A 14836-nucleotide genomic window follows, 5' to 3' on the forward strand; every position below is an offset into this window, starting at 1 on the left:
ATGGCTCAGGTGGGTGAGATAGCTCAGGTGGGTGAGATAGCTCAGGTGGGTGAGATAGTTTAGGTAGGTGAGATAGCTCAGGGGTGAGATGGCTCAGGTCGGTGAGATAGTTCAGGGGGTGAGATAGCTCAGGTGGGTGAGATAGCTCAGGTGGGTGAGATGGCTCAGGGGGTGAGATAGTTTAGGTGGGTGAGATAGCTCAGGGGGTGAGATAGCTCAGGTGGGTGAGATAGCTCAGGTGGGTGAGATAGCTCAGGTGGGTGAGATAGCTCAGGGGGTGAGATAGTTCAGGGGTGAGATAGCTCAGGTGGGTGAGATAGCTCAGGTGGGTGAGATAGCTCAGGTGGGTGAGATAGCTCAGGGGGTGAGATAGCTCAGGGGGTGAGATAGCTCAGGTGGGTGAGATGGCTCAGGGGGTGAGATAGCTCAGGTGGGTGAGATAGCTCAGGGGGTGAGATAGCTCAGGTGGGTGAGATAGCTCAGGTGGGTGAGATGGCTCAGGTGGGTGAGATAGCTCAGGGGGTGAGATGGCTCAGGTGGGTGAGATGGCTCAGGTGGGTGAGATAGCTCAGGTGGGTGAGATAGCTCAGGTGGGTGAGATGGCTCAGGTGGGTGAGATAGCTCAGGGGGTGAGATGGCTCAGGTGGGTGAGATAGCTCAGGTGGGTGAGATAGCTCAGGTGGGTGAGATAGCTCAGGTGGGTGAGATGGCTCAGGTGGGTGAGATGGCTCAGGTGGGTGAGATAGCTCAGGTGGGTGAGATGGCTCAGGTGGGTGAGATAGCTCAGGTGGATGAGATGGCTCAGGTGGGTGAGATGGCTCAGGTGGGTGAGATAGCTCAGGGGTGAGATGGCTCAGGTGGGTGAGATAGCTCAGGTGGGTGAGATAGCTCAGGGGTGAGATAGCTCAGCAGACACATGCTGCACAAACATGGCTGACTGAATCCAACCCCCAGGGCCCATCTAAATGAGAACTAGTCACATAAAGTTGTTCAAGACCTCCTCGTGAGTTCCCTGGAGTGTGTGCATGTGTCCCCAACACATACACACTCAAGGGCTCACCTACACACAACAACCACAACAGCTAATAAAATTTAAAAAAAAACAACCCTGAATTCAGAATTTATATGGCCTTTGGCTGATAAAAGAATAAACAGTCTGGCACATCTTAGCAATGGGAAAAACTACAGACAAGAGGAGGAGGAAACTACTGGTACAGCCAATAACACAGATGAAGACGAAGCTCGTGATGCCACATGAAAGACACCAGATGAGAAAAGAAGCATACTATAGGATCCATTTATATTACATTGGGAAAGGGGGAAGGTGTAGGGATGAAGTCAATGTCAATGGTATCAGGGCCCAAGAGCAAAAGTAGGAGCAACCACAAAGAAGGCTCAAATGAATTGGAGGGGGCAGCTATTTCCTGAATCCATGACGACTTCCTGTCTGTGGATACATAAAGCTTACAGAAGTGTGCACCCCCAAAGAGTAGTATGTAGACTAAAACTTTAATTCAAGATTAAAAAGGCTCTACTGGGCTACACTTTTCTTTCCCCCATTCAGGAAAATTGTCTATTCCTTCTGCTTATCATAGTCAAGATATAAATTTAGCATCAGTGCCAGCTTTTCCATAAAGCTTCTCCTTGCGTCTGTTTCCTCATATTCTAGTTCTTTAAGAGGAATAAGTATTACTCATAGAACTAAAATCTTTATGACTAAATATGCCCTCTCTCCCCTGCAGTTTGCACACCGTATTCCCCAACAAGGTTTTATAGCCATCATGTACCTTCTGTGTTTCTGTAGTTGGTTATAGTGTTTTGTTAATAGACATTAGCATTGCACTAATATCACATTCTCTTGCGATTCGCTTTTTCATCCAGCATTGCCTTCAAGATGGCCCGTTCACTTTTAATTGCTGCAGTGTATTTTGCTATAGAAATGTACCAACACACTGTTTCACTGCCTCTGAGAGCTCTCCAAGCAGTTTCCTATCGTGTTGTCAAGAATCACCTACACCTTTACCCTCCAGCTAGCGCATGAGCAATTCAAGGGCAGAAACCGCTCAGAACTGCTGTTCCTTTACCCAATTTTCATGGCACCTGAGAATCGCCCAGACACGTGATGTGATGTGCTTCTTATGCGAGATGCTGTTGTGTGCCCAGCACACAATACGCCCTCCATAAAAATGTGTTCAGTAAATAATCTTAGCAAAGCGGTGGTTTTAAATCTACTGTGCCCCCACTTCTCCATGGAGGAAGATTTGAGGGGAGACTGCTGCAATTCCCTCTAGAAAGTCCCGAACATTTCAGGGCCGAAGTAGATCTATAAAGCAAGGTCACCCGGCAGTTAAGTTCCTCCTTATAGGAGTGCTCTCCATGCAGTTTTCCCGGTGACAATTTTCCCCCCACTTTCAAAGGACTTTAGGTCAGTTCAGAGCAGTATTCTAAACTTGAATACGTTTTAGGGTGTCTCAGAATGTTCGGGGGGTCTCAATCTGAGCATACATAATAGTAACAAATTGCCTTCCTTACAGATTTTTTTTCCTTTCCGTGGGTCCCAGGTCACGTTTCCGGAGCTGCCATTTAACTACCCACCTCGAGCAGGTCCTGAGCCGCTGCTCGCACGGCTAAGGGCACTTCCCACCCTTCCTGCTCCGAAGAAGACATAATGTCCTTGATCTCCTCTCCAGTGCTTTGTGACTTAAGGAACGTTGACGTGCAAGTGCAAGACAAATACATACTGTAGCTGTGGGCATGTAGAACCATCTATCACCACCCTGCCTCTGAACGTGGCTGGTACTTTGTGTGTTTCAGAGAAATTAATCTGGTGTTTAGTAGGAGAAAGCACGTAGGCAAAGCCAGGCTTCAGGCACCTCCTTCCAGCAGACCCTGCAGAGCGTTTCAACGCCTTTAGCTCGAGCTCTGCAAGTCCCAAACTTGACCTTCGAGGGGATTTCAAAGGCGGTGGTTTCTTCCCTCTCCCTCGTGGGCTCCTCTGGCGCGCCAGGACATCCTTGTGGGAAGCAGCTGCCTGGACCAGAGCTGGGAGCTGCACGTCTAGGCGCCCAGACCAGGCGGGGAGACACTAGTGGGCGACGGAGTGGGGGCTGGGGACTGGGGAGCCAGGCAGAACTAGGCGGGAGGAGGTGGCGGGGAGAGGAGGCAGGAGGAGGGGGCTGCAGGGGGAGGATGGATTTGTCTGCATATGCATGAAGCACCCAGCACTGCCCTCTTCCCGAGCATCTGCTCTGGAGGAGGCGGAGGAGGAAGGGGGAGGGGTAGGGAAGGGCTGAGATGGGGCGGGGCGGCTGGAACGGCCGCTAAACAGGACTTGGGTTTGGAAGACCGAAAGGTGATTTGCATGGCGCCCAGTGATTGGCTGAGGTCCGGGGGCTGGGTCTGAGAGGCGGCCCCTGAATGGTGTAACAAGGAAATCTCTGAATTCTTATTTCTGAAAGCCGGGACAGCCGGGTCGATGCAATATGCAATCATGCCGCAAGGAGGCGCGATGTCCTATCTTTGTTCCGCTCACAGGCTCTTTTTCTCCGCCGTCCCCGCCCCCACCCCAACACGCAGACTCACACGCAGAAAGTGCAGAGAAACCCTGTGATCCAGTCAACTGGCACTGCCCCGTCTATTAAGAAAGATGAACGCTCCTTTCTCTTCCATCTCCTTCATGGGAGACCACTTTTCATTTCAGATTATCACATCAATAAATATTCTTCGAGGAACAAAAAAGGCACTTTGCCAAAAGATAAAAGAATATATTTGGAATGTGTGGACTGTAGAGAAAGGCGATACACGAAAGCAAGAGAATAGGCGCACGTATGTAAATAACGCACATAATCACATCAAGAACACAAAACACGAGGGCAGAGACAGACAGGACACCCGAGGAGAACATGGGCTGCTCCCAAGGTCCTTAGAGGCTCACATGCAGAGACACACACCCACTGACAAGCCCACGCTCTTCACCAACACCCAAGCGCGCGCGCACACACACACACACATATACATACACACACACACACACACACACACACACCAGAAAAGGCATTCACACGACTTCACACAGTGAAAAGATTGCAGAGGAAATACTAGAGCAGAATTATAATGGTTCATCCCCTCCCCCTCCAAACATACTCAAGCAGAATTATTTTATCTGCATAATATTAATATACACAGGGCGCCGAAAGGGGGGAAATGGCTCCATTTGGGGCACACACTAGAGAATGCGTATATACAGACACACACACACACACACACACACACACACGCAGGCACGCGCGATTGTCGGCGGGACACACCCACAGCCTGTGTCCCCCGCCCATGGCACAGGCAGAGGACAGATGCTATCAGCAGCGCTCAGTACAATTGTCGGAAAAAGAAACCCACCCTTCTCCACTACCAAACATGTTAGAGCGCCAAGGGTTTCTAATGCCCACACCAATACACTCTTGCTACAAAAGTGAGTTCAATTCAAAGAAATTATTGACGCCTCTAAGGTAATGGAGTGCTGGAACGTATTTGCCCAAACAATACTTCACAATGACTACAGCCTGAAGATTGTTTTCCGAAATGCTTCTGAAAAAAAATTTCCTAAGAAACAATTCTTTCATTTGCTATGCTTTTTCTTGGTTTATTTTTTCTTTCTTATTTTTGAAAGAAGAGACAGTATTTTTCTCTTTCTCCAAAAGAAGGGAGCTGGTTTTGTTTTGTGAACCCAGGAGCTTTCTTTCCAGTTGGTTGCCCAGTGAAGAAGGCAGCAGGGAAGGTTCTCTGCTCAGCCTCCCAGCCAGACAGCACCACAAAAGGCATTATTAAACACCCCAAATTGCAAGGGCTGTCTATATATTTACGAATCTGTTCAAATATTTAACCTCTTAACTTGCTAAATACCCCCCTATTCTTCCCTTCTCCCTTTCGCTCTTCCCTCTCCCCCCTGTCTGTCTCCCTCCACTCCTTTCTCTTTTTCTTTCTTAAAAGGAAAGGCACAAAAAGCCGGGTTCTGGAGTCCTGGGTGTTGCTGGGTCACACTCTCTACTAGATACTGCTTTATGATCGAATTCGTGTCCTAACAACTGTGGGGGTTTCGTGCCATCCCAGAGATGGAATTTGACTCATCAGTTAGATTCTTTTTTCAGTAGAAGCACTGAGGTACTTGCAACAGCTCCTCAGAAAGGTCTTCCCTAAATTCGAGGGAGTTTACTGCCGCTCTATCTCTGTTCACACCTTCTTCACAGTGATGTACCTTTCTTTGGTTCACCTCCCTTCTGTCAAGGGACAAGTAGAGAGCCAAGTGCACAAAAAGACACCTTCCAAAGACATTTCCGAGAGTTTTGCCAGTGTGTTGTGACCTACCAAGGCCAGGGACAAGGCTCACTTTTGTTGTTGGGAACTAGTGGGACCGCCGCCGCTGAGAGTTTCTTCCTGCCTAAATCTTCCTCTAAGGGTCAAACAATGCTTTGTAAGTGGCAGAGCAAAATGCAAAGTTATATGGTGGTGGGCCTTTATTGCAGCAGAGGAGTTAACTTTCACAAACACGGAGGTGTCCTTACGTAGATGGGTACAGCCTGGGCAAAGAGGAGTGTAAAACTGGCCCTCCACTTTCCAGGCCGCCGCTGCCTGCACCCAGCTTCGCAGACGGCAGCCCGGGGAAGGATTCCCTTTGATCCCACAGTCACAGCCCCCCCCCCCATGTTTCTGCTTCACCTAGGACTCTCTCGGGTGAAACCATTTTAAGTGGCCTAAAGGTGCTTCCCCATGTCACTGTGAGGAGAGAGTTTCAAAGAATTGCAAGTGGGAAAAAAACCGGCTCCTGGAAAGTTGACAGGCTACTCCCCTCCTGAAAGGAGACCGACTCTTGGTGAATATCCTCTGACCTAAAAAGAATAACTTTATCTATAATCTGTTATCTGCTTTATTTCAGAGACCGTGAAACAATGAAAGTGTGGTTTGCTGAGACAGACAAATCAGTTCCCCTGCCTTTTGTTCAATGGCTGGTGCATATCAGTTTCCAGTAACTTCAGAGGTCCTTCAGCCTGCTAGGTGACCCAGCCCACAACCCTCAAACATCTTCGAGTAAAACAGCCCTCACCCAATGCTTGCCCTCAGCAAACTCAAGTTGGGATCACACCTGTCAGTGGTCCAAGAAATTCTCCTCCCCAGAACCCCCCCTCCCCCCGCCGCCCCAAGCAGCCGGTTAAAGCTTCAAAGAGCTCCCTTCTGTGTGGCAATGAACTTTGCTCTCTGGTATTGGAGCTAGCACGCCCGCCCGCACCAACAACTCCCAGGGCCACCGAAGCCTTGAGCAAAGGGATAACGTATATATGTTTAATCGGTTTGCAAACAAACAAAAAAACGTTTACACTTGCAGAAGGGCATGGAAACTTATTCAGAACCAGAAAGAACACAAGCCTGTTTCCTTTGTGTGCCCCGTTAGAGGTGGGAGAGCACGGGCACTGATTCACCATAGGGGTGTCCTTTAAAATGTGTGGGTTTACAGGGCCATGTGATGGTCCCCCTATTGCTCCAGCCTTTAGAAAGCTGCCACAGTGGCTGGTGTTCTAGTTTCTCTTATCAGATGAGATATTCATCTGGATACATTATCTAAGTCTGCCTAAGAATGAAGGCTGCTTGTCATGCGTCCTCCGTTTTCAGTAATGGGTGCCTCCCAATTAGAAGCAATTTAGGCAATCAAGACCGTAGGAGAGAAGAAGGTGTTAAAAATAGGTTTTCTAAAGCCTCAGAACTCTAATTTGGAGGAAAATCTAAAATTACATATGTAACGTTTCTTTACATAAAATAAATACATAATCTGAATGTGTCTTGTTCCCTTTTCCCTCGGGGTCCCTCTCATCTTGCCTGCCTGCTTTTTGGGTATTCATGACAGAAGGGAAATGTAAAGCTCAGACGGGAAAGGACTGGGTTCTCTAAAAGACCACAAAGGTCTGGGTAGGGCTTAGTACAGTTTTTCCTTTGCTTGTAGCTGTGGCCACAGCCCAGCCCTTGGTTTCCTGATTCCCTCTGCCCTGGGCAGGGAAGCGCTGGAGGAGTGCGGGGAGATCAAGGACTCCTTTTGGGGACTAGTGTGTCTGGGGGAGCGGACTGAGGAGGTGTGTTCTAACCATTGGAGGAGAGTCAAGGAAAACCACCCCACAACCTCACCCCCACCCCCACGAATCATCCTGGGGGTTAGAAGTGCAGAAAAAAACAGTGAAGATGAAGTATTGAGAGGAAGGGGTTAACAAATGCAGGTGCATTGCGTCCAAACAGAAGGGGAAAGTCAAACTAAAGACAGAAAAGAAAAAGAATGAGTCCAAGTGGTGCCCTCCAGAGGATAAGAGAATGTGGAACTTGGAGGTGGAACTTGGCACTTAGGTTTTCCCCTTCTCCCAGTCTGGGCGCACTATGGGCTGAGAGCGAAACTCACTGGTGGACTTGGGCACACTCTTCTTTGCACCAAGACTCCGGGTCCTGCACACAGGTGATTTTTATTTTTTTCTCCTAAGAGAGCTACGACCAGGGTGAAGTTGGCCCCGAACTTCGAGGAAAAGGTGCAGTGATGCCCAGTCTAGGAAGGGGGGTGGGTAGGTAGTTGTTGGAGCTACCGGCCTTTAATCCCTTTGGCTTCAGCATCTGAATTATGGGGAAGGGAATACTGCTCAAAAGTTAACCTCCCAGAAGCAGAACCTCGAGACTCCTGGATAAGGTTAGTGGACTTGGAGAAAGCTGTACAGTGAGTGGAGCCCTGGGCTCAGAAACAAAGATCACACCCAGGCAGACAGACAAACAGACACACACACACACACACACACACACACACACACACACACACACACACACACACCCGGGGCAGGCAGGCAGGCTGGAAGAAGTTGACCACAGACCCCTACAGGAATTCTGCCATGATGCTCTTCCAGAAGTCAGCCCTATAGACAGAATTGAAAACCAAAGCAACATCATTTCCCTTCTAAGGAGTGGGGGAGGAGTGCAGACGAGGGGACAGTTCTTGTGCTTGTCACTGTTGTTTCAAAACAAAAGAGGAGGTAGTCGAGCAGCCATAGGACCGCTGAAGACCTCCTGGCCTGGGCTTCCCAGAGCGAGACCCAGATGAACTGCCCCCAGCACAGGCAGATGCCACAGCCCCACCCCAGCCCCACCCCAGGCGGCTTTCAGTGCCGCCTGCACTCTCAGACCTCCTTTCCAAGGGCGCCTGATCTATTAGTCATTTGTTCTGCTTGTTTGTGTCTGACACATGAGTTGAAACCATTTGATTATTAACAAATTTATCAATTCAAAAATATTTCTATTGTCAAATAATTTTCCCTGAAAATAATAAAATTTCTCCCTGAAAAGTTCTTTTTAAAAGGAAATAGACCACATTTTTTTTTTACAAAATTGAATTAGAAGTAGGGGATATTTAAGTATATGTATACATATATAATATTTATGGTAATGAAATTTTCTGATTCAGTAGAGATAAACAATTGTATATATAATTTAATCCCCTTTTCTTCATAATGCCCACTATATTGGTATGCAAATCAGAATGGATATTACTGATGAGCTACACCGCCTTTTATCTTCCAGAGACCCCAGCTTTGTTAATTTAGGAGCTTGGACTAAATAAAACTCACACTTTGAAAGTTATGAAGTTTTAAAAAGTTTACGCCAGTGAATTTTTCAATTACATAAAATGATAAGGTAATAATGCCAAAAAATTAACATTTTCTTCTATTTTTATGTAATGTGTTAGCCCTCTGCAGGGACTTCCTACCTATTTTATCACCCATCACTCTATTAGTCTGTGTAAACACAGCCCAGACAAGGAGACTTCAGTAGCTTCACACACATCTACTTGTACGTAAGGGAGTGTTTAAGAACCGTTCCACGGCACTTCAGACATGCCTAGACCAAACCATAACAATGGTCACAGCACTCTTACTGTCCTCTGTGAATACATGTAATCACTGCTCTAAACACTGTGGACGCACAAGTGCACTGAGTTGAACATTAGAGAATTCTAATCTGGAATCCCAAGTCTTCTTCTAAATATCGAGTGACCTTGAGAGACTTCTATCCTCATGAACCCTGTTCCATCTATGAGCAAATCAGAAGCCAAACCAGACAAGGTCCACCTGCCATCTAGTCTTAGCAGTCCACAGGTTTGCAATCCGTGAGGGCTCAGGAAGGTCTGCAACCATCTAGCAGTTTTCAGAGCAACGGTCATAAGAAGAAGTCCACGCTGCAGGCTTCGCTTCTCTGTGACTGGTGTCATTCCTCGATGCAGTTTTTCCTTTGCATGGATAAGAAGGTTGTTTCTTAAAGTAATTTAAGGGCACCAAATGCTATGTGAACTTCTCCAATAGTGCTACTTTTAGTCAGAGGAAATGAAGTTCTTAGGGATGGCGCTATCTGTAAGAATTCCGTGAGTCTAAAAAGAGCTTGAATTTTCCCGTCAGCTGTTGAAGTTGGCGAATCAGTCCCTTTGGTAATTTTATAACTTTCTTTAGGAGACAGCTGGTTCACCTCGACAATTATAAGAATCAAGAATTATATTGAAAATACGCTCTCTGATCATGTCCTTGAGGTTGTCTTTTTCTCCAGTAACAGAATCTTTTCTGTTTCCTAGTCTCTAGGCACCTCTGCTCCCCAGGCCCACGCCTCACCACAGCCCATGCTTGCAGACCAAGCTTTTTTACCTTCAGAAGCACTTCCGGGATTGGCAGCAGATGACCATGGACTCTTTTTCCCATTTCAGTCCTAAGTCTATGAGATTAATTTCCATTTCAATAAGCAAAAGGCTTCCCTTGGGAGTGTCAGTGATTACACCAGCCACAGACAGATCAAGCGTAGGAAGGTGCTCCATCGTGTGAATGTGATTTGGTTATGGTTTAACTGGAGCAAGGTATTCAGTTTAAACTGTGCCAGCAGATGTGGTATTTTCACCAAGTCCTTTTTTCTTTTCTTATACAAACAGGCACAGGATAGTGGATTGCTGGCCCTAAAAGTCCCCAAAGAGAAGATGGAATGCTGCCGAAACCCACGTTAGCCACAAACACACTGGCACTTTTTATCAGATCACAGAATAAACACTAAACAGGAGTTTTGAACTGTGCCCCTCCCCCACACACCACACACATTCACTCACTCACACGTGCTTGTTCATTTTCCTTCAGTCAGCTGCTAAAGATCCTCTTCCATTCATGGATAGGATTTTTGGCTTACTGCTCTACCTTTCCACACAACCTTAATGTTAAATGCTAACATGTGACAAGAGACTTGGTCTGCATTTACAGAATTCCAGGTACCAATCTGGATCTTACTTCACCTGGCATTCACACGGGGGAGATGTTCCAACACCAGTTTGGGTCCCTTGCTTTGCCAGTCTTGTACCAGACACAGTAAGAGCACCAGCATTAACTAGGCAATGTCTTACTCCTTCCAGCCCGCTGGACACACAGCCGAGGATGGAGTGAATTAACAAGTGACTGAAATTTTGCAGGGCACCAGTGTCTGTGTGTCTGCATGACTGTGGACCAGTGGGGACCTCAGCAGCCTTCCGTGATTACTAGCACTGTTCTATGTTAGAAGTCTTCTTAAATTGGAAAATATGAACTGCATTCACTAAAGCACTAAACACAGTTAACAAATCTGAACTTAGGTTGTTAAATTGTTCATTATTATACAATTCCCAGAACCATTCAGTTCAGCAAAACAGGAGAAGTGAAAACTAAACTAACTAGTAAAATCTAGAAAGCTGCAACATTGGGCGATGTTTCCATGCCTTGCATTCTGTATCTTATTCCATCCCTTGGCAGAACCTTCTGAGGCTTCACTGCGACCGTTTTACAGGTAAGAAGCCAATGCCAAGAGAGGCTAGCTCCATGTTCAGCATCATACAATGCTGGGGTTTAGACTCAATGGACACATCCCAGCTCCAGAGATGGGGCTCTGTGTTGAACTGGTGGTTATACAATTTGTTGGAAGAAGTATGTGAGCATGATATTCAGAGGATTGGCTAATGCTCTGAAGAATTAAAAGAGAACAGCTGTACTGTTAGTAGGGAGATTAGGGAGGGGGTTTGGAAAGGAAACAGGGGCAATATGGCATGACATGGTGGCATGGGCCGAGAGTGTACTAAACTGGGTTCAGTAACTACCCATGACAATGAGGCCTTGGAAAACCTGGCTTTCCGAAGCCTCAATTCTTCTACCATTCACTGGCAGTAAAAATGTTAACTCTATGGACTTATAGCTATCATATATACATATATACTTAAACTATTATTACTATTATTAATACATGAGATACATGCTATCTGGACAGAGATTAATTTGGAGATTAAAAGGCCAGCATTTGGGTAGGTTAGGCCGGGTTTCCCCAGACTGCTTCCACAACATGCTGGTTCCATCTTTCCCGGTCTGTTACTTTGAGAGAGTTTTCTGTTACTCTAAACATGAAACGAAGCAGCTAGAAGCTCTTGTATTTCAGAGGTAAACTTGCCTTCATTTTGCTCCTCAGAAAGTGCTGCCCTGTGTGATAGCCGAGCTGGAAAAGGCCTCTGGTAGGATAGTTTGAGATTGAACTTGACAGACTTTCTAATCATTTCTTTTCCCAGTGGGAGAGGATTTCCATGTTCAGGATGCTTTACATGTTTAAGATTTTAGATTGTATTAAGATAAAGCATATGCGTGGCTTTATAACATTGAAACCTTCAGTCTCTCTCTCTCTCTCTCTCTCTCTCTCTCTCTCTCTCTCTCTCTCTCTCTCTCTCTCCAGGGTTTTTCTGTGTATCCCTGGCTGTCCTGGAACTCGCTCTGTACGTGAGGCTGGACTCAACCTCAGAGATTGCCTTCTCTCCCAAGTGCTGGGATTAAAGGTGTGTGCCACAATCACCCAGCCAGTCTCTTGTCATACCTTTCTTTACCTCTATTATGAACTGTCACAAGGCCAGTTCAAAACGTATAAGCTTATATGACTTCCCTTCTTCCTGTGACTTGCCTCAGAGTGCAAAGCACTGTTCCTATCCTATTCTTCCTGCTATGATGTGATGTTGTAGTTCCTGAGTTCTCTGCTTCCTGCGTGACGGTGCTGTGCTGTGTCTGTTTCCCGCGTGGCAGTGCTGTGCTCTTCTCTCTTTCTTTTTTTTCTTATAACATTTTTTTCTTGCCGGGCGGTGGTGGTGCACGCCTTTAATCCCAGCACTCGGGAGGCAGAGGCAGGCGGATCTCTGTGAGTTCGAGACCAGCTTGGTCTACAAGAGCTAGTTCCAGGACAGGCTCCAAAACCACAGAGAAACCCTGTCTCGAAAAACCAAAAAAAAAAAAAAATTTTTTTCTTGACCTTTCTCATTGATAGTTCAGATTTTCTTCAAATGACTAGAAATACTTTGTTTCTTTTATAGACTTCTGTGAGGCCATCCAGGCTACATAATGCGACACTGTTATAGTAAAACAATAAATAAACACATAATAATAACAATGGTAATCCTGACTCATAGCTCTGTGAGTGTGCAAATTCAGGCAGTGACATGTGAAGGGGACGTTGGCTATGTATGAAACACCAATACATGCCGTAATTTGCAAGTCTTTGCTCTGGACTCACTTTGTCACGTTATAGAAGACTTTGTATTTGCCCAGAAAGCTGTATGGTGGCCTATATCATCCATAACAAGGGATATCGATTCTTCACATAAAATCAATTTTAAAAGACAGAATTTCATCGCAACTTCACCTTCATGGTCGCTTGTCTCTCTACCCTGAGCTGAGAGCCTTGGTATATCCTAGGAGCGCAGTGCTCCCTCCCACTGGAGCCACCTCGGGGTGAGCTCTAAAGAGCAGTTGCTTCTGCCCTAGATCATCATTGTTGCCATTTTCCCATTCATTTTTTTAAAGATTGATTTTCTTTAGTTTTATTATGTATGTGGGAGGGGTATTGTTAGTGAGGTGCCTTTGGAAGTAAGAAAAATTGTCAGAATCCCTGGAACTGGAGTTACAGGTGTTGGAGAGTGGTCTCCTGCAGATGTTGAGAACTGAACTCAGGTCCTCCGCAAGGTCACCCCTTCACTACTGGGCTCAGGTTCATCGTACTTTTGTTTAACTATGAGTACTGTTCAAAGTGACTATCTTGCTTTTATCATTTCTCAGTGTTGAGTGTTTTATGAATTTTATGGTTTCTGATACTTTTTTTTTTTTTCTTTTTTTTTTTTTTTTTTTTTGGTTTTTCGAGACTGGGTTTCTCTGTGGTTTTGGAGCCTGTCCTGGAACTAGCTCTTGTAGACCAGGCTGGTCTCGAACTCACAGAGATCCGCCTGCCTCTGCCTCCCAAGTGCTGGGATTAAAGGCGTGCGCCACCACCGCCCAGCTGGTTTCTGATACTTTATTCATGTTTCAGGAAGGTCATATTGAGTCATATTGAAGCAGAAATTTGTTTTAAAGTTTTAAAAACATTAAATATAGTTTTCTCTTATTTAGTATTACACCTTTAATTGATTTCCATTGAAAACGGTAACCAGTCATGGGTCTAAGATTAATTTACTGTGCAATTTGGGACATTGATTGTGTTCTAAGATAGTCTTTGATTATTTTAGTGATCTCTCACAATGTTCAAATTTCTGTTGATAACATAAAACAAATGCAGAATGTTTCATTTTCTAGGGTCCTGTATTTACTACTAAAAGTCTCGAGAAACTTTTTTCAAGTTTATTTTAATTAATTTAAAGCCTGTATCTTTTCAAAAGCAACTAAAGAAACTAGGAAATCCTGATTGTGCCACAATTGTTCAGGCCAACAAGTAGCAATCTAACAGTAGATGGAAGTTTGCTTACAAGTAAAAGGGGATCTTTAGTCTTCCTCACAAGCGTAAGCAGTGCCATCCGGTGCTCAGAGTACCATATACAACCCTGCAAGTGGCAGCACTCTTCCACGGACTCACAAATTCACCTTGGATCAACCTCACAGACCCCATCTCTGCATCTCTACACCTTCAGTGTCCGGCAAAACTTCTGCACGCTGTGGTCAGTAGGAAATGCAGGTCTAGTAAATGTTGAATGAACACACATCCTGGCAAGGCTCAGAAACTGATATGCAGGAATTAGAATTCAATGCATGCGCTTTTCGTCAAGATGGCGCCGAAAGCGAAGAAGGAAGCTCCTGCCCCTCCCAAAGCCGAAGCTAAAGCAAAGGCCTTGAAAGCCAAGAAGGCAGTGCTGAAAGGCGTCCACAGCCACAAAAAGAAGAAGATCCGCACATCGCCCACCTTTCGGCGTCCCAAGACCCTGCGGCTACGAAGGCAGCCTAAATACCCCCGGAAGAGCGCTCCCAGGAGGAACAAGCTTGACCACTATGCCATCATCAAATTCCCCCTGACCACCGAGTCAGCCATGAAGAAGATAGAAGACAACAACACACTTGTGTTCATTGTGGACGTCAAGGCCAACAAGCACCAGATCAAACAGGCTGTGAAGAAACTCTATGACATCGATGTGGCCAAAGTCAACACCCTCATAAGGCCCGACGGAGAGAAGAAGGCGTATGTTCGGTTGGCTCCTGATTATGATGCTCTGGATGTTGCCAACAAGATTGGAATCATCTAAACTGAGGCCAGCCGGCTAATTCTAAATATACACTTTTTCACCATAAAAAAAAAAGAATTCAATGCATGCGAGCTGCAAATATGCATTTGTAGCACTGAAGTGTCACCTGGGTCACCTAAGGTGAGTGCAATCATAGGCATTCAAAAGCCGAAAGAGTGTATTAAACCAAAATTACTGAATACCTGGTAGAAAAATAAGGGCTAGAATTTGGGTAAGTTGAAAAGAGCAGAGAAGAGA

General features: G+C 45.9%; 1 protein-coding gene across 1 annotated transcript; it reads left to right on the forward strand.

The window, feature by feature from the left end:
• The first annotated feature begins 14122 nt into the window (after positions 1 to 14122).
• Positions 14123 to 14627, forward strand: LOC142852855 (large ribosomal subunit protein uL23). The gene has a single exon (XM_075977864.1). The coding sequence runs from the start codon at positions 14129 to 14131 to the stop codon at positions 14597 to 14599; it is 471 nt and encodes a 156-aa protein (XP_075833979.1). The 5' UTR covers positions 14123 to 14128; the 3' UTR covers positions 14600 to 14627.
• The last annotated feature ends 209 nt before the right edge of the window (positions 14628 to 14836 follow it).

This window comes from Microtus pennsylvanicus, chromosome 6, assembly GCF_037038515.1.
Source record: "Microtus pennsylvanicus isolate mMicPen1 chromosome 6, mMicPen1.hap1, whole genome shotgun sequence".
Lineage (NCBI taxonomy): Eukaryota > Metazoa > Chordata > Mammalia > Rodentia > Cricetidae > Microtus > Microtus pennsylvanicus.